The sequence below is a fragment of the Nicotiana tomentosiformis genome, chromosome 2 (genome assembly GCF_000390325.3).
Source record: "Nicotiana tomentosiformis chromosome 2, ASM39032v3, whole genome shotgun sequence".
NCBI lineage: Eukaryota > Viridiplantae > Streptophyta > Magnoliopsida > Solanales > Solanaceae > Nicotiana > Nicotiana tomentosiformis.
Genome location: NC_090813.1, coordinates 93,209,691 through 93,233,087, shown reverse-complemented (window position 1 = coordinate 93,233,087; position 23,397 = coordinate 93,209,691). Strand labels below are relative to the sequence as shown.

The 23,397-nt window shown below is 36.5% G+C and overlaps 1 protein-coding gene and 1 long non-coding RNA gene across 2 annotated transcripts; one reads left to right on the top strand and one right to left on the bottom strand.

Annotated features, from left to right (window-relative positions):
• Window positions 1–12,284: 12,284 nt before the first annotated feature.
• Window positions 12,285–12,778, bottom strand: LOC138906611 (uncharacterized). Its single transcript, XR_011414100.1, has 2 exons — window positions 12,523–12,778; window positions 12,285–12,459 (listed from the first exon to the last, which is right to left on the bottom strand). It is a non-coding gene; the product is annotated as an uncharacterized lncRNA (long non-coding RNA).
• A 6,685-nt stretch (window positions 12,779–19,463) lies between these two features.
• LOC104097437 (pentatricopeptide repeat-containing protein At5g39980, chloroplastic) lies at window positions 19,464–21,751 on the top strand. The gene has a single exon (XM_009603989.4). It carries the CDS (start codon window positions 19,563–19,565, stop codon window positions 21,591–21,593), a length of 2,031 nt encoding a protein of 676 aa, XP_009602284.1. The 5' UTR covers window positions 19,464–19,562; the 3' UTR covers window positions 21,594–21,751.
• Window positions 21,752–23,397: the final 1,646 nt, after the last annotated feature.

Below are 23,397 nucleotides of genomic sequence, written 5' to 3'. Positions count from 1 at the left end.
GGCACAACGAATGATCGGTAAGGGGTGTCTCGCCTATTTGGCTCACATCATTAATCCAGAATCAGAACCACCAACTCTTCACTCTATGCCAGTTGTTAGAGAATTTCCAGAAGTTTTCCCAGATGACCTTCCCGGACTTCCTCCTGAAAGAATCATAGACTTTGGCATCGATCTCATACCAGGCACTCAACCCATATCTATACCTCCTTATAGGATGGATCCAGCAGAACTTAATGAGTTGAGAGAACAGTTGAAAGACCTTCTTGACAAGGGCTTCATCAGGCCGAGTGTTTCACCGTGGGGTGCCCCGGTCCTGTTTGTCAAGAAGAAAGATGGGTCTCTCAAAATGTGCGTTGACTATCGGCAGTTGAATAAAGTTACCATTAAGAACAAGTACCCACTTCCAAGAATTGATGATTTATTTGATCAACTTCAGGGTGCAAAGTACTTTTCAAAGATAGACTTGAGGTCGGGGTACCACCAGTTGAGAATCAGAGAAGAGGATATATCTAAAACAGACTTTAGAACTCGCTACGGGCACTATGAATTTATAGTAATGTCCTTCGGGTTGACAAATGCTCCAGCTGCATTCATGGACCTCATGAACAGAGTTTTCAAGCCATTCCTTGATATCTTTATTATCGTGTTTATAGACGATATTTTGGTATACTCAAAGAGCAAGGATGAACATACCGAACACCTCAGGATAGCCTTGCAGACCTTGAAGGAGAATGAGCTTTATGCCAAGTTTTCAAAATGTGAGTTCTGGTTGCAGTCCGTGGCATTCTTAGGCCATATGGTATCTAGTGAAGGCATAAAAGTAGATCCTCAGAAGACAGAAGCAGTCAAGAACTGGCCTAGGCCGACAACGCCAACTGAAATTAGGAGTTTCTTGGGGTTAGCTGGATACTATAGAAGGTTTGTAGAGGGATTTTCCTCACTTGCAGCTCCATTAACTAAGTTGACTCAGAAAGCAGTTAAGTTCCGGTGGTCAGACGCTTGTGAGCAGAGTTTTCAAGAGTTAAAGAAGAGGTTGACCACTGCACCTGTGTTAACCTTGCCGACAGGTTCAGGTGGATTCACAGTGTATTGTGATGCCTCTAGAGTGGGTCTTGGTTGTGTTCTTATGCAATATGGAAAAGTTATTGCTTATGATTCCAGGCAGTTAAAGAATCATGAAAAGAACTACCCCACTCACGACTTGGAACTTGCAGCAGTGGTGTTTGCATTAAAGATATGGCGACACTACCTTTATGGCGAGCATTCTGAAGTGTTTACAGATCACAAAAGCCTCCAGTACATTTTCAAGCAAAAAGAATTAAATTTGAGACAAAGAAGGTGGCTCGAGCTATTGAAAGATTATGACATCAATATCCTTTATCACCCGGGCAAAGCTAATGTGGTAGCAGATGCACTTAGTAGGAAGTCAATGGGTGTCTTGGCCCATCTTGCAGTACAAAGGCAATCTTTGGATCGAGAAATTCAAAAACTAGCAAATGATGGGATTAGATTGGATGAGACTGAAGAAGGAGGTATAACTGCTTATGCCTTAGCGCAATCCTCCCTTGTTACGCATGTTAAGGCTAAGCAAGACGAAGATCCGTACTTAGTGAAGTTAAAAGAAGGAGTCAGAAGCAAAGAAATCACTGTTTTCACTCTAGGAAGTGACGGAGTTTTAAAGTTGAATGATCGGTTATGTGTGCCTGATGTAGATGGTCTTAGAAAGGCCATAATGGAAGAAGCTCACAGCTCGAGGTACTCTATCCACCCAGGTGCTACCAAAATGTATCTGGACTTGAAAGGGTTGTATTGGTGGAAAGGCATGAAGAAGCAAGTAGCAGATCATGTGGCTAAATGTTTGAATTGCCAGCAAGTCAAAGTCAAGCATCAGAGGCCTGGTGGCCTAGCTCAAGATATAGAAATACCACAGTGGAAATGGGAGATAATTAATATGGATTTCGTAGTAGGTCTACCTCGCACATACCGTAAGCATGATTTAATTTGGATTATTGTAGACCGACTGACAAAGTCCGCGCATTTCCTACCAGTAAAGATGACAGATTTCACAGAGAAGTATGCGCAGTTGTACGTCAAAGAAATAGTCCGATTGCATGGTACTCCAGTTTCAATCATATCTAACAGAGGCCCTCAGTTCACGACGCATTTTTGGAAGGCATTTCAGAAAAGATTGGGTACCAAGGTCAATTTGAGCACCGCTTTCCATCCACAGACCGATGGCCAAGCAGAAAGGACCATTCAGACACTCAAAGATATGTTGCGGGCATGTGTTATAGATTTTGAAGGTAATTGGGATGATCACTTGCCACTTATAGAATTTGCTTACAATAACAGCTACCAGGCCAGCATTGGTATGGCTCCTTATGAAGCGTTGTATGGGCGAAGATGTAGGTCTCCAGTGGGTTGGTTTGAACCAGCAGATGTTCTATTGATAGGTCCAGAGTTTGTTTGTGAGGCCTTAGAGAAAATCCAGCTAATCAGAGAAAGACTGAAAGCGGCTCAGAATCGTCAAAAGTCCTATTCTGACAAGAGGCATCGTGACTTAGAATTCATGGTTGGTGACAAGGTGTTTTTGAAAGTTGCACCAATGAAAGGAGTTATGAGGTTTGGTAAGAAGGAGAAACTTAGTCCTAGATTTATTGGACCTTATGAGGTTATAGAAAAGAAGGGAAACGTGGCTTATGAGCTAGCGTTGCCCGTTGAGTTGTCCTCTGTTCATCCTGTTTTTCATGTGTCTGTGCTTAGAAAGTACATTCATGATGAGTCGCATGTAATACCTGCCGATACCATAGAGATTAAAGAAGGCTTGACTTATGAAGAGGTACCTATAGAAATTCTCGATAGGCAAGCAAGAAAGTTGAGAACAAAAGATATAGCATCGGTAAAAGTTTTGTGGAGTAATCATGATTAAAAAGAGGCTACGTGGGAGGTCGAGGAAGAAATATCCATATTTATTTGAGGAAAAAGGTATGTGAACCTAAGTTTGGCTTGGCATATATATTTTATTTATTAAATACAAGTCAGCATATGTTTATGTCATTGCTAGATTACACTTAGTTGTTGAGTAATTTAGTTTCTATCAGAGTATATTTAGTTATTTAATAATTTAGTGCCATGCCAGAGTATATTTAATTCATTAAAGTTATTTACTTTTTGCTGAAGTGCTGTGCTTTAGATTTTGGTTGGTTATTATGGTACCTCCTTGCTGGAGTGTGAGTAATTAGTTTATGAGTTGTGTATGGTGCCTATGAATGGCCTGTTATGGTATATTTTGTTATTGGTGGTGTAGTTGTGATATTGGTGACTGGGATATTTTTGGATAGTCCAATTTACAGGGGAGACTCTGCCAAAATTTTTGAAAATTTAGGGAGTTAGCCAAAATTTTGAGTCCCTTGGGAAAGTGAGTAGTGCTAAGAAACCTTAAAAAGTTCAAGGACTTGAGGAATGATTATTAGCTTAAGAATAAGGCCTTAGCAACATTCGAGGATGAATGCTTTTATGAGGGAAGATTGTAACACTCCTCAAATCTGTAGAAGTTTCAAAACTCGCTAAATATATAATTTAAATTATTTTTATCTTAAATTATACTTCTATTACGGATTTAAACCCTTGTGATTAATTTTTGAGTTACTTCTCTATTTGTAAATAATTGGATATACAATTAGGGAAAATATTAATAATTTTAATATTATTAACTATAAAAAGTAGGTATAATTAAACACTAGTAAAAAAGAAAAAAAAACAAAAAAAAAAAAACAAAAGGAAAACAAGAAAAGAGAGCACGTGAAAGGCCTTGGCCCATAAAGGGCCGTGGAAGGCAAAAGTATTAAAAAAGGGTTTATACAAAGAAACAGAACAAGCATCTGTTCACGCACGAAACACAAAATCGTGAAACAGAGCCTTGTTGCTCAGTACTCGCGCAGGCAACGGGATATTTAGGTTTCTTTACAAATCACTTATTCTTGAACTCAGGTATACAAAATTCCCTATTGTCAATTATCCTACAGTAGCAACAAGTAAGAATTGAATAGTTAATTCTCTTCTTTCTCTGTATCAACAGTAAATTTCATGTTTAGGTGAGAAACTTTAAAATTGATTAAAATGCACTGGTTGTTGTAGAATTGATTATTTGACTGGTGTCAATTGGACTGGGGCCTACGTATTGACTCGAGAAGTTTTGAGGTGAGTTGATATAACCCTTTACTAAAGTGGTTTAACTCACAAAATCACGCATACAATGTATTTGATGAATTGCTTAAAAGAGTTTATATGTACTTTATTGGAGCGAGTGAGTACTTATTAACTTAGAATTGTTCTAGCTAAAGTTTAGATGATTTATTATGATATATGTGCATAAATTTTCAGATTTTTGTGTTATTCTTATATGCCATTTTCATGTTGAAAATGCATGAAGGAGCAAGAATCTTTAGATATACTTTTGAATATTTATTTCATTCTTATACCATGCTTTACATTTAAGGATGCCAGCATAAGTATGTATAGGATGTTCCAGAAAAGATTTAGACTTGAAAAGTCACAAGAAGAAGTTTTAGAAAGAAAAGATTTTTGGGAGTATCCTTTATTCTGAGAAGGGGTCATCGTCTAAGCCGAGGGTCCTGACCAAGGCGTTGACTTCCTGAAACTACTTGTGCCAAAGTAGGGAGCACACGAGCCGAGGGTCTCGTTGTTGAGAATTTACTAAGCCAGGCTAAGGTATGATACATGAGCGCTGAGAACCATGAAGCGAGTGGCACCTCGTGGATTGGGCCTATTCGATCAGGTTGGGATCGAACCCGTGCCAATCACACGGTGACTAAGACAGAAATAGGTCAGGATAGTTGGAACTCCCAAAGTATAAAGTGATATATTTTTTTTTAAAAGAAAAAGAAAAGAATTTCTTTTAGAATATTCATAAACTGCTATTATGCAATTATTTTAGAATTGTTCTTATAAGCTTTATGTTTTACATACATTTAGAATCTTTGCTTGTAATGTATATGTTATTAAAGTTTCGTCCCTTGTCGTTGAGACTCACTGAGTACAATGGATGGTACTGATGTTCTCTTTTGGGAACCTACGTTGGTCTGCGGTACAACGTAGGAACGGGTTTTGCAGGCGAGCAGGCTACGGGTTAGGACTTCCCTCACTTCCAGTGTTATTGGTGAGCTCCGCTTTTGTTCGTGGAGTACTCCTTAGAGTCATCTTTATTTAGCTATTTCTTTGTTCACTTAGAGAACTGGCCAGGAATTCTCATGTCCTGAGCAGTGCGTCAGTTTATCAGTAGAGGCTTCATAGACACAGTCGGTGGGTTAAGATTCAGATGTTTTTAATAATAACTTAGCAGTATTTCAGTAGTTACTACGAATAAAGTTTTGGAGTTGATTTATTTTAAATATTTAAATTAATCAAAAGTATTTGGTTAAAGTATTGCCTTGTTGCATATAAAGTTTGAAGTTATAATAGATTTGATAAGCACAGATGGTTCACTCGGTCATGTTTAGTGATCGGGTGCTGGTCACGGCTTGTTCAGAAAATGGGTCGTGACACTACCGCTCCCTTTGATCTGGTGAAGTAATGATGTGTTGCCAGTTTCACCACAAACCAACCACCTTAAGCTTACTTTATAAGAGATAGCAAATGTGTTAGGGTTAGACATTTTATTGATATGAATCACACGTAATATGCCATGCTCCTAACATCATCACCATTTCTAACATGCTTTTGGAAGGCTTCATGTTTCATTCCGGCTTACCAGGTTATTTTTTATTGACGCTCTTATTTTCTTCTCTCAATTTTTTTTCTTTTTACTCACGCCTCATTTTTATCCCTAATCTTAGAATCGTTGAAAAATATTTTGATCGAACTTTTTGGGGGTTGCCTACGTATCATGTCGCCGCATGAATCAAATCATTACGTAGATCAGGGAAACAGTAATAGTCTTGATTTTTTCATTATTTATTTATTTATTTATTTTCTAATCAATTCCAAATACAATGACAGAAAGGAAATTACATCGAAAATCACATAACAGACTCTAACAAGAATAAAATACAATGATTTAAAAAAACTCAACGATGACTCAAACTAAAATATTGTTGGGTTTGAAAAGTCTTAACAACTACGACGATGTTTCAAACTCCACAATCTTTGCTTTCAACCACTGGAACATCTATTCATGGTGGCGCTTACCCTGGCTGACCCCCCAGTGTATGGTATATCCTCTCTAACTCTGCTGCAAGATTACGGGCAAAGGTAGGTGCATAATCCAAAAACTTCTCAAAATTCATCCCTTGGCAATTCACATAGCTTTGCTCTCTGAAGTACTGAAAGTTCTGGTCTCGATCTTGTAACTGCTGCTGGCGAGTAGTGGCTATCTCTCTTATGTGTCCCTCGCGATCTAAAGCTGACTCCAACTAAGCCCGAAGTCTAGCCTGCTCGAGTGTCACCTGAGCCCTCTCCCTATCAAAATTTGCATGTTGGCAGTCTCTATTGTACCTTATCATTTCTTTCAATTCTGCCTGAAGTTGAGCTTCCAAACGTACCCAATGGACCCTCTCTCTCTTGAACCGAGCCCTCTCTTCTTCAAATTCTGTTGCTTGGCGATCCTTTCTAGATTTGGCCTCATCATTTAACTGTACAATTTTTTCCTTGGCTTTGTCCAACGCCTTTTCAGTTTTTGCCAAGATGGCATCATAATCTTGCACCTTTCCCATCAAATTGGCAATGGTTTTCTGGTCTTTCCAACTTATGACCGGTACCTTGGAGGCTTTCTTCATCTGTTGAAGTTGGACACGAATGGATTTATTTTTGCGGATCAGACTCTTCTTTTCCCCTTCAGATTCTTGTGCTTGCAAGTCTTTCCCAAATTGAAGTTTCATCAGCTTTTCTTCCAAAGTATGGATAGTTTCTTGGTATCCCTTTTTCTTTTTACCCCAAGCTAACCGTTCGTGGATCTTATCATTAAAGGCTTGAACATGCGACCTTTTTGCGAGACTTTCGGGCTCGGGATCTGGCTCATCATTTACGCAGGACCTCTTCTCAAACCACCTAAAATAACCCAGATCTACCTCACCTCTCGCAGTATCTGGTACCTGGGTATCGTCTTTCAAGTATCGACAACCATTCCAAATTTGCTGGATTAAAGCCTCAGGGAGTGGGGCTTCGGGGTGTAGCTCAATCACTTGCACGCTCAAATCTTCATCCTCAGGCACTATCTAGTACCTTCCTAGTTGTCTTAGAATTCTTTGTGGCACATACGGCTGGACACTTCTCAAACCCAACAACAGCAAATAACTTCTTAAGGCCAACATGTGTATCACCTCTCTTACCGGGAGCCATCCTAAAGTCCACTCAATTTGACTTGCGTTTAAAGATCTTAGGTGGGATATCCAGGCTTCCACCCCTTTTGGAGAGTTGTAATCTTTTACTCTTTCTTTGTAGCTCTCAATAAATTGTCCGTGCTCGGACCATAGCTCATGAACTTGGGATGATATCGGAGATGCTCAATCAACCACATTTGTAACAAAATATTGCACCCTTTGAAGAATTTTGCCCCAGACTTACACAAAGTCAACGCCCGATAAATTTCTGATAGAATGATCGGGGTAAGAGTGTGATGTTTTTTGGTAGTGAGGACTTGTACAACTCTGGCTGTGCGGATATCAACTGTCCGCTCCTTGTTTGGGAAGACCATAATTCCCAGAAACACCACCATGAAGGCGATGCGACGGTGAATCTGCCATGTGTCCTTGTTCTGCTTATTGTTAAGGCCCTTTTCATGTATTTCAACCATTTGGCTACCTGAACCTAGAGTACATGAAGTAGAAAGAACAACACCCTTCGACTACGTTGATCTTTCTAATTTGCTTACTGATGTTCAGAAGACCAAAGAATCGGTGTACATAGAGAGCCCTCGGGAATATGAGCTTCTGGTTTCTCAAATCCCTAAAGTGGGAGTAAGCTCAAAATCTGAGAAGCGGAAGACATTATGAACAGGGTCCCAAAAAGTCACTAGTGCCTCAATCAAATCGTTCTGTGGTTTAACTTTCATAATATCTGTGAGGGCTCCTAGGTGCTTGGTGATCCATTTCTGACCATTTTTCCCCAAGTCATACCACCACATCTGAAGCTGAAGTGAAGCTTCGTCTACAACCTTCAAATGTGCGTTCTAAACAATGCTCATTTTGTACCTGTGGGTGGTTAAGGTAAGGGTTGACGCTAGTTCAAAAGACAAAACCAATGCACTCTTTTTGTAAAATAATATTTTGTAAATAACCTAATTTAAAAAATAAAAATAAAAAATAAAAAATAAAGTCAAAGAGAGGGTGGCTATTTTTGCAACTATGTCCCTTCATACTTCTAAGGAAAACTTTAGGACCAAATGGAAGGACATTATGGTAAAAGTGATGCCAATTGACAGACACGTCCGTTCTTGCTAGTACAGCCCTTCGACAATTTTGAAGATGTTCTAAGGCTATTCTGACAGAAACGGCTCGGGATTAACCGAAGTTGGGTCGGCTTATTTGGACAAAACAAAAGAAAACACTAGACACATTTCTTTCTTTTGGTTATTTTTGCAAAAATGGGGCCGAACCCTATGAAGTTTGCCAATGTATCTCACATCCGGTGAGAATCAGACCCGCGTAGTTCGTAAATATTTCAGGAATGGGATGACACCTTATTTTTTTTTTTGGGAAAATTTCAATCTTATTTTGTAATAATCATTTTGGGGTAAACTTTTGACAAGATTTTTGGATTTTCAAATACCGAATTTTTTATTTAAAAAAAATGGGTAAATTTTCTCTTTTTTTTTCTTCCTTCTGGTTTTCTCTCAATTCTTATTTTTATTTTTTAGAAGCCAATCAACATGAACAAACCGAATCAAACATAATGTACATGTAGCACATAAGATGCATCAGGATAGTCTTGTAATTTTCAGGTACACCTGTCCTAGACGGACCCAACCCCTGTGTTGAGTCCCCAAAGTCAAATGCACATGATGCAAACAAACGTTCCTACTAGGGATCCAGCATGAGGATATGTTATTGTAGGCTTAAAATCCTGGGCAGAGTGTTTTAGACCTGGCTTACCCAAGCGACAGCTCGAGCTGAAGTGGGGGCAACGTACAGGGAGCACGAAATTCTACCCGGCCTAGTTACTAATCCAGCCTCGTTCTATTTGGTATGACCTCTAACAGAAAAGTGGGCCACGCGCACGTGTGCCCCATAAATTTAAAAGACTCAAAATGGAGGCGTAAGAAGGCAGTTTATATAGTTCAAATAATATCAAAGCGGTAAATGATCGGCAATTAGCACATTAGGCCCACAAACACAGTAATATCAACAATCAAGAAAGCCAAGTATAGATCATATTACAAGCTCGAATTCTGAACCCTGAACCAGAGGTTCTGGGTTCTTATCCCCAGCAGAGTCGCCAGAGCTGTCATACCTCTTTTTACCCTAAAATGATATATGTGTTATGGATTATTGTGGGTTAAAGAGTTTTTCCAATTAAAGTGACAAATTTGAGTAGGGATTATTTTATTTACAGAGTCGCCACTTGGAATTGATTTTTTGGGTGTTCCAAGTCACCATTTATTTGAATCCCTAGTCAAAGAAAGGTTTGACTCTATTATTATTGGTCTGCGAAAACAAAGTCCGGGTAAGGAATTCTGTTGACCGGGGAGAAGGTGTAAGGCATTCCCCGAGTCCCGTGGTTCTAGCACGGTCGCTTTATTGACTACATTTGGCTTATATTATTTTTGGATAACCTCTGCTTTATTAGTTCTCATATTTTACCTATGTCCGCTTTTATTGCTTGATTAGATTTATGAAAATTATCTTGAAATAAGTCACGCGTACGTGTACTCATTTTTGTTTGGCGTCAAGAATCATGTCACGCGTACGTGTACACAATCAATAACACATTTATTATTATTCGAAGTTGATTGGTCAAGTCATATGAACACGCACTTGTATTATTTTCCTAAACTAATTTGAAATTATTGTAAGACCAAGAGTTTATGGATAGGAAATTATTTGAAAGTCGGGAAATATATTAGTTATTTAAAGTATTGAAAAGTCATCCACACTTAGAAATATTTACAACTTACTACTCTATCTTTGAAATTAGGAAACATTTATCCATTATGGAAGAATGAGCTAATTATTAGTCTAGTGACAAAATTATTGAGCCTGACAGATTTATACTCAATCCAACCCATGTCTAATTCTTTATTTCCTATTAAATATGGTAACTTATTTCTGGTTCACTTACTTGAACTCCAATGCATGGCCCATTAATATGGCAAAATCTTCATTTTTAATTCTAAATAGCAAATCTCATTAAGATGAAATCCTATTCAAATAATCTGTTGACAAATCGCTTGAAATATGTAAAAAGAAGCTACAACATGATAATATGTATAAATAAACCAACACAAAAAATTATCACATGAACCTCTATAAGAACATCACACAAAACAATGAAATAATTAACAAAGGGAGGATAAACAATGAACCTTTAAGCAAAAAATTTCCTTTAGAACTTGATTAATACAAAAAAAATTCTGAGTCAAGCAAATACACCAAACCAAGAAAAAATCGGCAGATGAGCAAAAAATCTAGCGACGAACCTTCTCAAATTCGAGCTCGGACCGAAACTCGACTGTACCTCGTGAGGCTGCTGGTTTTTGGCGTGAGAGAGGTGACTATCAATGAAGCTTCACAAGGTGTTTTTAGGCTTGAATTTGAGGCATTTTTGGGTCTTAAACAGGGTGATGAATTGCTTGAATTTTCGGAAAAAATAATGAAACGAGAAGAAATTCACTTAGCGTAGAAGAAGAATTTTTTTTTCCTCTCAATTCTCTCCTCTATTATTTTCTTCCTCCTCCTTTTTTCTCCTTACATTTCTCTTCTATTTATAGGAAAAAAATTCAGAATTTTTTCAGATTTATGTTTTTTTTTTTTTATTCTTTTATTTTTTAATTAAAAAGAAATCCCACTTCCCATTTTTCTTCTTTTTTAAAAAAAATAATTTTTCACTTTCCTTTAATTTTATTATTTAATTTTCCACTTTTTTTACTTTACTTTTTTTTATTTTTCACTTATTTTACTTTTCTTTTTTTTAATTTCCACTTATTTTACTTTTCTTTTTTTAAATTTCCACTTTCTTTTACTTGTTTTTAAAACAAAATTTCAGCTACCTTTACTTTTATTTTTTAATTTCATCTTTCTTTTACTTTTCATTTTTTAAAATTTTCACATTCTTTTACTTTTATTGTTTTAATTTTCCACTTTCTTTTACTTTTTTTAAAAAAATAATTTCCACCTACTTTTACTTTTAATTTTTAATTCCATACTTTTAAATTTTCTATTATTTTATTCCCATCCGAAAATTAAAAAAAATATTTATTTTTTTCATTTTTTTTGTTAAATTTATTTTATTTTAAAATAAAGATAAAAAATAAAAATATTACTAATAGTAATAATTTGGCCTTTTAAATTATTTTTAATTCTTACCCTATATTTAAAAAAAAAATGTAACAAAACTAAAAATATATATATATATTAAATTTCTAAAAATATTTACATAGTAAAAGGTGGTAAAAATTCAAATATAGTCAAAAATTAGGTGCTCACAGGCGGGACCCCTGAACTCAAGAAAAACTAGAGATTGAAAATTTAAGGAAACTAACAATTGACCCTATTATCTAGGCAGGACCCCTGAACTTTAAGAAAAACTAAAGACTAAAAACTTAAGGAAACTAAAAACTGACCCTATTTTCCAGGAGGGCCCCCTAAACTTTAAGAAAAACTAAAGACTAACAATTTAAGAAAATTAAAAACTGTCCCTATTCTCTAGGTGGGATCCCTGAACTTAAGGAAAACTAAAGATTAACAACTTAAGAAAATTAAAATTGACCCTATTCTCCAGGCGGGACCCCTGAACTTTAAGAAAAACTAAAGAGTAATAATTTAAGAAAACTAAAATTGACCCTATTCTCCAGGCAGGACCCCTGAACTCAAGGAAAGCTAAAGATTAACAACTTAAGAAAGCTAAAATTGACCCTATTCTCTAGGCGGGACCCCTGAACTTTAAGAAAAACTAAAGAGTAACAACTCAAAAAAAACTAAAATTGACCTTTTTTTCCTCTTCATCCAGACTTCTTCTTCTTCTTTTTAATTGTCCTAGGAGAAAATTCATCACACTAGGTTTTTTTTTATATTATCTTAGGAGAAAGATTCATCAGACTAAGATTTCTATCCTAGGAGAAAATTCATCAGACTAGATTTTCTTATCTTAGGAGAAAGATTTATCAGACTAAGACGTCTATCCTAGGAGAAAGTTCATCAGACTAGGTTTTCTAATTTATTATCTTAGGAGAAAGATTCATCAGACTAAGATTTCTATCCTAGGAGAAAATTCATCAGACTAGGTTTCCTTATCTTAGGAGAAAGATTCATCAGACTAAGACTTTGTATCCTAGGAGAAAATTCATCACACTAGTTTTATCTTAGGAGAAAGATTCATCAGACTAAGACATTTATCCTGGGAGAAAATTTATCAGACTATTTTTTTTTTTTTAATCTTAGGAGAAAGATTCATCAGACTAAGACTTCTATCCTAGGAGAAAGATTCATCAGACTAGGTTTTCTTATCTTAGGAAAAAAATTCATCAGACTAAGACTTCTATCCTAGGATAAAGATTCATCAGACTAGGTTCTTTTATCTTAGGAGAAAGATTCATCAGACTAAGACGTTTATTCTAGGAGAAAGATTCATCAGACTAGGTTTTCTTATCTTAGGAGAAAAATTTATCAGACTAAGATTCTTATTGGGAGGAAAATCCATCAGACTAGAATGTATTACCCTAGGAGGAAAAATGTGAAGAGCAATGGCAAGATTTTATGCACACTAGCAAGACAAATAAAGGCAAAGATTTGAGAAACTTCCCTTTGTCAACTCTTTTTTTTTCCTCTTCTTTTTCTCTTTTTTTTCTCTCTTTTGTTTTTGAACCACTATCCTTGCACTGCTTTGTTCCTGTTTCAAACAAAGAAAATTTTGTCAGTTTTGAAAGTGGTGGTCGGTTTGTGGCCTTGATGTCTTTGGCGGCTTGGCTTTATGATCATCCAACTTTGGAAGATCGACTGTATTGGTAGTTGGTCGTACTGCTGGGAGACACTATTGTTGATTTTAAGGGACCTTTACTTTCTGTATCAATCCTGATTGTTTCGGTCCCAATGTCATTGATGTTTTGTGGCTCAATCAGCCTTATCCCAACTGGAGATCTTTGCATAGGTGACCTTTTCGGATATCTTGAATGACTTCCTGCTTTTAAGCAATTTGTCTGTCAGAGAGAATCACAAGTTATCTTTGCTTGCGACAAGTAGGCTGACAAGAGTTTTTTGGGGGGATCCTTTGCATGAATCCTCAAGGCATGTTGACAGTAACAACTAAGAGTGGTGGCCAAATTTACTTTGTGCAACTGAAAAGCTGGTAGCAGATTTTGAAATCTTTTCTTGCTTGTTTTGACAAGGGCGGACTCAGAGTGAAGGACACAATGATGCAAAGAACAATATTAACAAGAAATGCCCGTGTCGGGAAGGATAGAAGGAAGAGTTTTTTTTTTCAATAACTAGCCTTAATGATCATGACATGCATTTTGGACTCAACGACCTGATCTATCAAACTGATCTAATCTTTCCTTTTACCATTCCTATGACCTTTGAAGTCGGGCTTGTTCGTGTCAATCATTTGCATCATATTCATGACTCACTTTCGACTAGTGGTGCCACGAGGGATTTTTACTAACAAGTCTCTCTCATTTATTTATCTCTACTTACTGTCGCCTTACAGTGCCCGTGAGAGTTTTCACTAGTAAGACTCTCATTTTTCTTTTTCTTTTTCTTCTCCTTCTTTTTTCTTTTGTAAGCAACTTGACAGTGTTCTATGCCGTGTGACAACTGCTACTCATTGTATGCGTCTCTTGGCATTCTTGAAGGAATATCGGGAGGTCTTTATTTGGAAGGATTTTGGATAGGGTTGGAAAGAAGGGACGTCATGAAGGCCCAAGTAGACTCAAAATAAGGGGGTTGTAGACTTACAACTCTTGGAATCGACTCTTTCAAAAGTGAAATAAAAATTTTGCCTCTAATTCAGATACTGGGGATTTTTGGATTTTTTTTTACTCTTATTTGGTTAGACCGAACCGTGTAAGGCTGCCTACGTATCCTTTTTTTGAAGGAATCGGGTCAAACGTAGTTCAAACATCTGACCTAACTATTTTTTTTCATCTTTTTTTTTTTTGTCTTTCTTTTTTTTCTCTTTTTTTTCATTTTTTCTTTCTTTCTTTTTGTTTTCAAAACAAGTTGCCCCAACTTTTATTTTCTGGGGGCATGGACTTTGACTGTTCTTTTTTTTTTGAACTTTCTAAGAGTTGCCCCAGTTTGTACCCTTGGGGCATGGACTTTTCTATTCAGCATTTTTAAATTTTTTTTTTTTAACTTTTAACTCTAAACTTGATTCCAAAAGAGGGTGGTCAAAGAAATAACATATGCTCAAAAGAGGTAGCGAAGTATATAAAGTGTTTGGATAACAGAAAAAGGGCCTCCTAGCCTCGAGAATGCCAATCACGGTATCCTTCCGTGATCACAACATTGATGAACATGTCTGTCTTCTTGGTGTATCATGGTCGAAAGACAATTTCTATCCATTAATGTCAAACTTTCCACCAAACTTCAATTGATTCTTCCTCAAACCTGAGCTTCACAATGATTTGAAGGTAAAGATCATTAACCTCCACGAGTATGACTATTCTAATTTCACATGAATTTTACTCGAGCTTAATTCCAAAGTATTTCGACTCTTTATTCGTCCTCAAAAGTGTCTTTTCTCAGTTATCCAATTCAAAAATAAATCAGTTTTCTAGGATCTGGCCAAAAATTTCGCATGCATGTCATGTCACTAGAACTAGCACGAAAAGGATTAAGCACAGAATGACACAAAGGGACAGAATAACACAAACGGACAAACTGTATTTCATTAAATAAAGGACGGAAGGATTTGACAATAAGACAAACAAACTGAAATCTGGGTTACAACCCTGGATAACCCAGATAACAGAAAAGATGACAAACAAGCTATCAAGACTCCTCCGTGTCTAAAAGAGGAGTGACTTTCAAGTTGCTAAGCGACATCTTAGCCACAAATTTGTACATCAGCACTACTACAACATTCAACCATTTTGATTGCTTTGGATTCAACACTCAAATTTTGACTTTTGATCAAACTGCTCCCTATATTGGCTATCGGATTTTAGGACTAACAGCATGGGAACTTTCACAGTAACTAATTTGCCAAAAGACTTGGACGAATTCTCATGTATCCCTATCATCAAACCATCCCGAGCAGCGCATGTTCTATTGCTTAAACCTGCTAAAGTCAACCAATATTTGCCTCCCTTTTACCACCAACTTGTCTGCTTGCCTTTCTGTGACCTTAGTTAGATTATAAATAGCGGTTCTTGTTCCTTCGGTCAAGAAGATGCTTTTATTTCTGAGGGATCCTGGACTCGCCATTGCAAACCAACAAACCGATCACTTTTAACCAGGTTTTATTTCAAAACAACAAATATGTTAGAATGAACACTTTTTTTTTTCCTTTCTTTCTTTTTTCTTTTTTTTTTTGCACTTATTTTTTTAAATCAATCGATCGAACCTGATGTGGGTTGCCTATGTATCATGTGGGAACATGAATCAGATCTTGCATAGTTCGGGAAGACCAAGAATAAAGAAAATAAACTAACTCTTTTTTCTTTTCTTTTTTTAATTTTGAATTTTTTTATAAAAAAAAATCCGAAAGAAATACTTATAAAGAAAAAGGAAAATATTTTTGGATTTTAATTTGTTTATTTTTTTTTTAAGAATTTTTGAAAAGAAAGACTTTTAAAGAAGAAAGAAAATATTTTTTTTTGAATTTCGACTCTTTTTTTTCTGGAATTTCTAAAAAAGAACTTCTAAAGAAGAAAGAAATATTTTTGGATTTTTGGACTTTTATTTTGAATTTATGAAAGAAATACTTATAAAGAAAAAAAAAATATTTTTGAATCTTGAATTTTCTTTTCAATTTTCGAAAGAAGAATGAAAATATTTTTGGATTTTGAGAAGAAATTAAAAAGGAAATGTTTTTATATTTTTTTAAAAATTGGGGTCTAAAAAAATACTTTTAAAGAAGGAAGTAAAGGAATATATTTTTGGAGTTTTTGAAAATTGTGGGCCGGAACCGATGAGGTTTGCCTACGTATCTCACATCCGGTGAGAATCAGACCCCGCGTAGTTCTGCCTGTTTTGACGGAATAGAGGAAACATGACTTTCTGAAAATATTGGCTTATTTTCTTTCTTTTCTTTTTTTTTTCAAAATTTCGGCAGAGTTTCGAAATTTTTCAAATACCTACCTCTCATTCTTTTTTTTTTCCTTCTTTTTTTTCTTTTTTTTTTTGATTTTTTTCCCCTAATCTAGAAGCCAGTCAACATGCCAGCCGAAACAAACAGATGCTCAAGTAGCATATAAGATGCATCAGGATGGTCTTTTAATTTAGGGTACACCTGTCCTAGAGGAACCCAACCCCTGTGTTGAGTCCCCAAAGTCAAATGCACATGATGCAAACAAACGTTCCTACTAGGGATCCGGCATGAGGCTATGTTATTCTAGGTTTAAACCTGGGGGTGTGTTCTAGACATGGCTTACCCAAGCGGACAGCTCGAGCCGAGGTGGGGGCAATGTATCGGGAGCACGAAAGTCTACCCGGTCTAATTGCTGATCCAGCCTCGTTCTATTTCGTACGACCTCTACCAGAAAAGTGGGCCACGCGTACGTATGCACCATATTTTTAGAAGACTCAGAAGGGAGGCGTACGAAGACATTTAAATACAGTTCAAATAATATCAAAGCGGTAAATGAGCGGCAATTAGCACATTAGGCTCATAAACACAATAATATCACAAACAATAAAGCCAAGTACAGATTACATTACAAGCTCGAATTCTGAACTCTGAACCAGAGATTCTGGGTTCAGTCCCCAGCAGAGTCGCCAGAGTTGTCACACCTCCTTTTTTCCGAGGGAATAGGGGAGTTTTTCCAATTAAAGTGGTATTATTCGAAATGAGATTATTTATTTAATTAGAGTCGCCACTTGGAATATTTGTTACGGTGTCTGGATTGTCTGGCCAAAGTCGCGCGAACGCGTACCTTGACCTTTAATTTGAAAAATCTTAATTATGTCACGCGAACGTGTACAGAATCACGATAATTGATTTATTAATAAGCGCCTAAAGAATACTAGCGATCTTCATGAATTATTTTCCTAAACTAGTTTGAGATTATTGTAAAGTCGTAATTTATGGAAAAAATATTATTGTGGGGAAAGATGTATAATTGTTGATAATTTTAACAACATGCTAACTTGTGTGTTTGGTCTACTACATGCCAGCATTCGATACTTATTTATTAGAATGAAAGAAGCATGGTCCACCTCACTCATGTCAGGCCCAATAAATGGCCTAATTTCCTTCGGATTTCAACTAAACCACACAGTCCATTAATAATCAAACTCAAACCACTCCAATTAGCTTTATCCAAACCCCACAGCCTATTAACGTTACAATCAGCTTAAAACCTCAAGACTCTAAAATCTCACAACCTTTTAATTTAACAAGCAAATACATGGCTCATTATTACTAATCCCCATATTATTCAGTTAAACTTTGCAATTTCCATTATTAACGAAAAAATGCAGTAAACGAACATGAGACAACATCAAGCGGAAATGATGAACCAAACATAAGATACTCAAAAATAATTTAACTAAAGGCAGATGAAATACACAAAGCAAAAAGGAAAATATCTACAAGAAACTAAACAGAGAAATAAATCAAGCATTTAATTAAAGAGATACCAATTAAAGCAAATTTAATATCATTGAAATACTAGATGTAGAAACAGTTCTTTGTATGTGCCTCAAACCCAACTTATTCAACAAAAAACTCTAAGCAAAGTTTTGTACAGAAACGATGACTGTTCAGCTAGCAAAGACCAAAACCGACAATAATTCCGGAGCCAAAAACGCGAACAGAACTTCGACTAACAGAAGCGCCGCGGCTCCGGGACCTCGAACGCGACCTCCAAATTTTAGCGGATCTCATGGCTGTTTTTCGCTGATTTTTGGGAGGTTTTCAGGGCTGTAAGTTGGTGGTTTGAGGCTGTAAATTTGATGCATTTTAATGGAGGAAAACAGAGGTCCTTGGATGGAGGAAGAAAGGATCTGTTAATGGCTAAAGCCAAGGGAAGGAAGATCAAATTTATGGGTTATAACTCATGAAGAATAAGAGAAGGCAGCAGCCCTAATTTTGTTCCTTTCTTTTTCAAATCTCTTTTTCCTCTCCTTTTTTTTTCCAGCTCTCCTCGTGTGTGTATTATATAGCTGAATGGAAGTGCCAATGTGTGTGTGCCTTTTGTGTGTGTATTTACCTTGGATGCCACTTCCAAAGAATAACAATATTGTGCATGTGGTGTGTAGTGTAAATTGCCAAGAAAGTGAGTGTGTGGCAGTTAGTTACTAGAGATAAAATGGAATCTTTTGGCATTTGGTAATTCTTCATTGGCTCTTTTTTTTTTGTTTTTTCTTTTTATAAAAAAAAATCTAAAATTAAAAATACTACACTAATATTAAAATTTAAAAAATATAAGAAATTATTAAGGAAAAAGTTATAAAATTGCTAGTCTTACCAAAATTAGAAGAAAAAAACATATTTTTTGTGAATTTCTTTTTTTTTTTGCAAATAAAACACAACTATTATCTAAAATGAGATTCTTTTTGTATGATTTTTAATTTTATCACATAAACCTACTAAAAAGTGAAATAAAGGCTAAAATATCAAGAATAAACTTAACAAATATTTAAACACTTAGGTGATAAAAAATCTAAAGAATGGTCAAAAATTAGGTGATCACATTGACTAAATATCTCTACAGCTTCTATAAAATTCTACTTCAATTCAACAACTTCTTGACATGTACGTGACGGTAAAAAAAGAGAAGGCTACAATTTCTTAAACATAAGGCACAAAGTTTAATACGGGTAGCACTTGCAACCATAGCCGACATTGCTCATATTCATGTATAAAGTATGTGTTGTTAAAGCACAGTAGGCTCACCGTTAATTAGTTTTGAGCATACATTTTTCTTCTTCAAAATTTGTGTAACTCGTTGCACGTTCGGTAAGGATCTTCAGTAAAGATTGTTATAGCCTTGTGAGCAGATTGTGTTGATCTGGAATAATGATTATTGATATACATGCAAATTGGCTCGATTTTATTTTATTTTTTTAATCGGATGTCCCTAAGGGACGCTCGAGGAGCACTGTTGTAAAACATTTCTTTTTCCTCATAGAATAGATTATCAAGTTGATATTTAAGCGGGATAAAACGTATGAATATGATACATCTAATGTAAATGGTTGGACCCATGTTCCCCCGTGAACGGTGCCATGTCCACACTTTTGTTCTCCGCTTCTGCTTCCAGTTACAACATTCCGTCATCTCCACATCGAATCACTATCCTCGTACACTACACGAAACGTAAGCCACTCCGAAACCATTTCATTGTCGTTTCACTGTCCGCCACTTCCTCAAATAAAGATGTCTGGCGAAAGACAGCAGCAACAACAACGCCGTTATCACTTAAAACGCCGCCGTTTTCCTCTCCCCACCACCGACCGTACCGCCGGAGACAGCAATCGTTGCACCTGGACCACAGCGTTGACATGGATGATTTGTTGTTATCCATTGGACAGACGACTAACGAGCACGAACTGTTTGCTTTAATGTCGCCTTACCAAAATCGAAATCTTTCAATGCGTTTCATGGTCACGCTCCTCTCACGTGAGTTTGACTGGCAGCGGTCGTTAGCTTTGCTTGATTGGATCAACGAAGTAGCTCTTTACACTCCGTCTGTGTTCGCGTACAATGTTGCATTGCGTAATGTACTACGGGCAAAGAAGTGGCGGCTTGCGTACGGGCTGTTTGATGAAATGCGTCAAAGAGCTTTGTCACCTGATAGGTACACTTATTCTACTCTCATTACCCATTTTGGCAAAGAGGGGTTGTTTGATGATGCTTTATCTTGGCTTCAGAAGATGGAACAGGATCATGTTTCGGGTGATCTTGTTCTGTACAGTAATTTGATTGAGTTGTCAAGAAAGCTGTGTGATTATTCCAAGGCAATTTCGATTTTTTCAAGACTGAAAACATCAGGGATTACTCCTGATCTTGTTGCTTACAATACCATGATTAATGTGTTTGGAAAAGCAAAGCTATTTCGCGAAGCTCGATTGTTGGTCAAAGAGATGATGTCAGCAGGTGTTATGCCTGACACAGTGAGTTACTCAACTCTCTTGACTATGTATGTTGAGAACCAAAAGTTTTTGGAGGCTCTATCCGTATTTTCGGAGATGAATGAGGTGAAATGCCCCCTTGATCTCACAACTTGTAATATTATGATTGATGTCTATGGACAACTTGATATGGCCAAGGAAGCAGATAGGTTGTTTTGGAGTATGAGGAAAATGGGAATTGAACCAAATGTGGTCAGCTACAATACTCTTCTTAGGGTTTATGGTGAGGCTGAGCTTTTCGGGGAAGCTATACATCTGTTTCGGCTGATGCAGAGGAAAAGTATCGAACAAAATGTTGTCACTTACAACACCATGATTAAAATTTATGGAAAGACACTGGAGCATGAGAAAGCTAACAATCTTATTCAAGAAATGCAGAACAGAGGAATTGAGCCCAATGCCATTACCTACTCGACCATAATATCAATATGGGGTAAAGTTGGAAAACTAGATCGAGCAGCTATGTTATTCCAGAAGCTGCGGAGTTCTGGAGTTGAAATTGATCAGGTTCTGTACCAGACTATGATTGTAGCATATGAGAGAGCTGGTTTGGTTGCACATGCTAAACGTTTGTTGCATGAGTTGAAGCGCCCTGACAATATTCCTAGAGAAACTGCAATAACGATTCTTGCTAGATCTGGACGAATAGAAGAAGCTACATGGGTGTTCAGACAAGCTTTTGATGCTGGAGAATTGAAAGATATTGCAGTTTTTGAGTGTATGATAGATTTGTATTCCAGAAATAGGAAGTACACTAATCTCATTGAGGTATTTGAGAAGATGAGAGGAGCAGGATATTTTCCAAATTCTAATGTGATTGCTCTAGTCCTTAATGCTTATGGGAAGTTGCGAGAGTTTGAAAAGGCAGACATGGTATATAAAGAGATGCAGGAAGAGGGATGTGTTTTCTCGGACGAAGTTCACTTTCAAATGCTAAGTCTGTATGGTGCTCGAAAGAATTTTGAGATGGTTGAGACACTGTATGAGAAGCTGGACTCTAATCCTAATGTTAACAAGAAAGAGTTGCATCTTGTTGTTGCTGGCATTTATGAAAAAGCAAACAGAGTGAATGATGCATCTCGAATTGTTAATCGCATGACTTACAGAGGAACTATGGGATCTTAACCCGACATGATGCAATTGTAACCGCTGTAGATATTTTTATATATTGATTTTTGCAATATGATTTACTGTGTTTGTAACGATATGCATTAAGATACTATTGTGACTGTTTAAGAGTGATCAGATCAGATAACAGTGCCATCACAAAATTTATTTTGTAATTCCCCGCAAATATATAAAGTAGTTAATGTCAGATCTAATGTAGCATAATATTATAGAGAAAGTATATCTTTCCCTAGAACAAAATTAAAAATCTCAAAGATATACTGGTACGATAAAACAAAGTATTAAAAAGATGTTTAAAGAATCATGTGGTGCCTCTTTTTCGTCTGTTTGAGCTAACCAGTTCCAAGTCCCTTAGGGGTGGACAGTTGGATCTTCTTTTATCCTAGAAAATTATATTTGAATTTTTCTAATTAGGATAAGAAAACAGATTCAATTGGCAGTAAATATAGGCAATGCTTATCTCCATGTACTATACTATATAATTAAGAAAAGAGACAGAAACACAAGCAAAATATTGAATGAGTCAATCTTAATTCATAGGTCTAAAATCTGAATCTTTCACACACAGTTTAACAATTGGAACAACCATAAACATTAATTAAAGGAAACAAAACAAAAAATTCTTTGGTGTCAACAAAAGATTACTTATCATCGACCAGAGTACTATTGAAAAGGGTTAGACTCTCAAAGTCTCGAGAGACTTCTTGCTGTTCTTGAATCCCAAATCTAAGTACATGATTGGAAGTTGGATATGCCAATGAATTATGTTTATCAAAATCAGGATATGTGATTCCTTGACTGGATTCACTATCACTAGAGGAGAATGGGGCCGTCTTGATCCCATTACCAACAGAATTAGTTTCACTAGACGAAAGTCCTAAATGTTGTTGCCATAGATAGCAAGCTGAGTGTATACATACTCGCGTTCTTGTAAGGCAAGCTGTAACTGTTGGCGAAGATAAAGAATACACTCAACACAACCATAGACGGGGAACTTCTCCCTCATATCGGACTCGAAAATGATGGATTTCATGGCATCTGCCTTTTGATCGTCACCATCCAATTGCTCGAGTGTTTTCACTATGTTACGGACCCCGAAAAGACGATGTGCATTTTGAAATTTCTTGGGCTGATCTGCTGGGAAATAAGAAGCTAACACACATTGTTGAGAGCATTTTCTTCTTTGGTATTTGCATGCAGCGCAAGCTGGCCGGCTAGTCCCACCTTTTGTCATTCGATCTCCAAAATTAGTCGAGAGAGTGATTAACTCTTGACCCAGATATTCGGTATCATTTATCTATGTATATCGAGATTTTGAAATGGACTAAAGAAGTATAAACTTATTCCCTTGTTGTTGAAGTAGGGAGGATGAAAATGAAAGTGAAGGTGGCAGCTATAGGGAGCTATATGATGACGAGAAATTGCAAAAGTTAAACACACTTTGAATTAGTTGGGATTACGTTTAGCAAGACCAAGTAAATATTTTGAAATCCGCTTCTTAAGGAAGTTTGGTATTTGAACTTTAAACAGAAAATCTAGGTGTCACACATACGTACATTTAGCACGGAAAATGGTGTATCCTGCACCATATTAGACTGCCAATGGTGCGATAGCCCTAATGGATTAATTATATCTAATTGTTGAGTAATTCTTGAGTTAATCATTAAAATTGTATGCATGAAGTTTGCTGATTAGAATATAATTTGATAAATTAGAATTCTACGTGACTAGTCTTTGCAACTGATTATGAACTGATTTGCCGTGTGGAAGCAAAGAGCCTCAAAGTATTTGACTGTTTCAG

What these genes read in the sequence shown, in the direction of transcription:
- LOC104097437 (XM_009603989.4), top strand. Translation starts at nt 19,563, where the DNA reads ATGTCCACACTTTTGTTCTCCGCTTCTGCTTCCAGTTACAACATTCCG.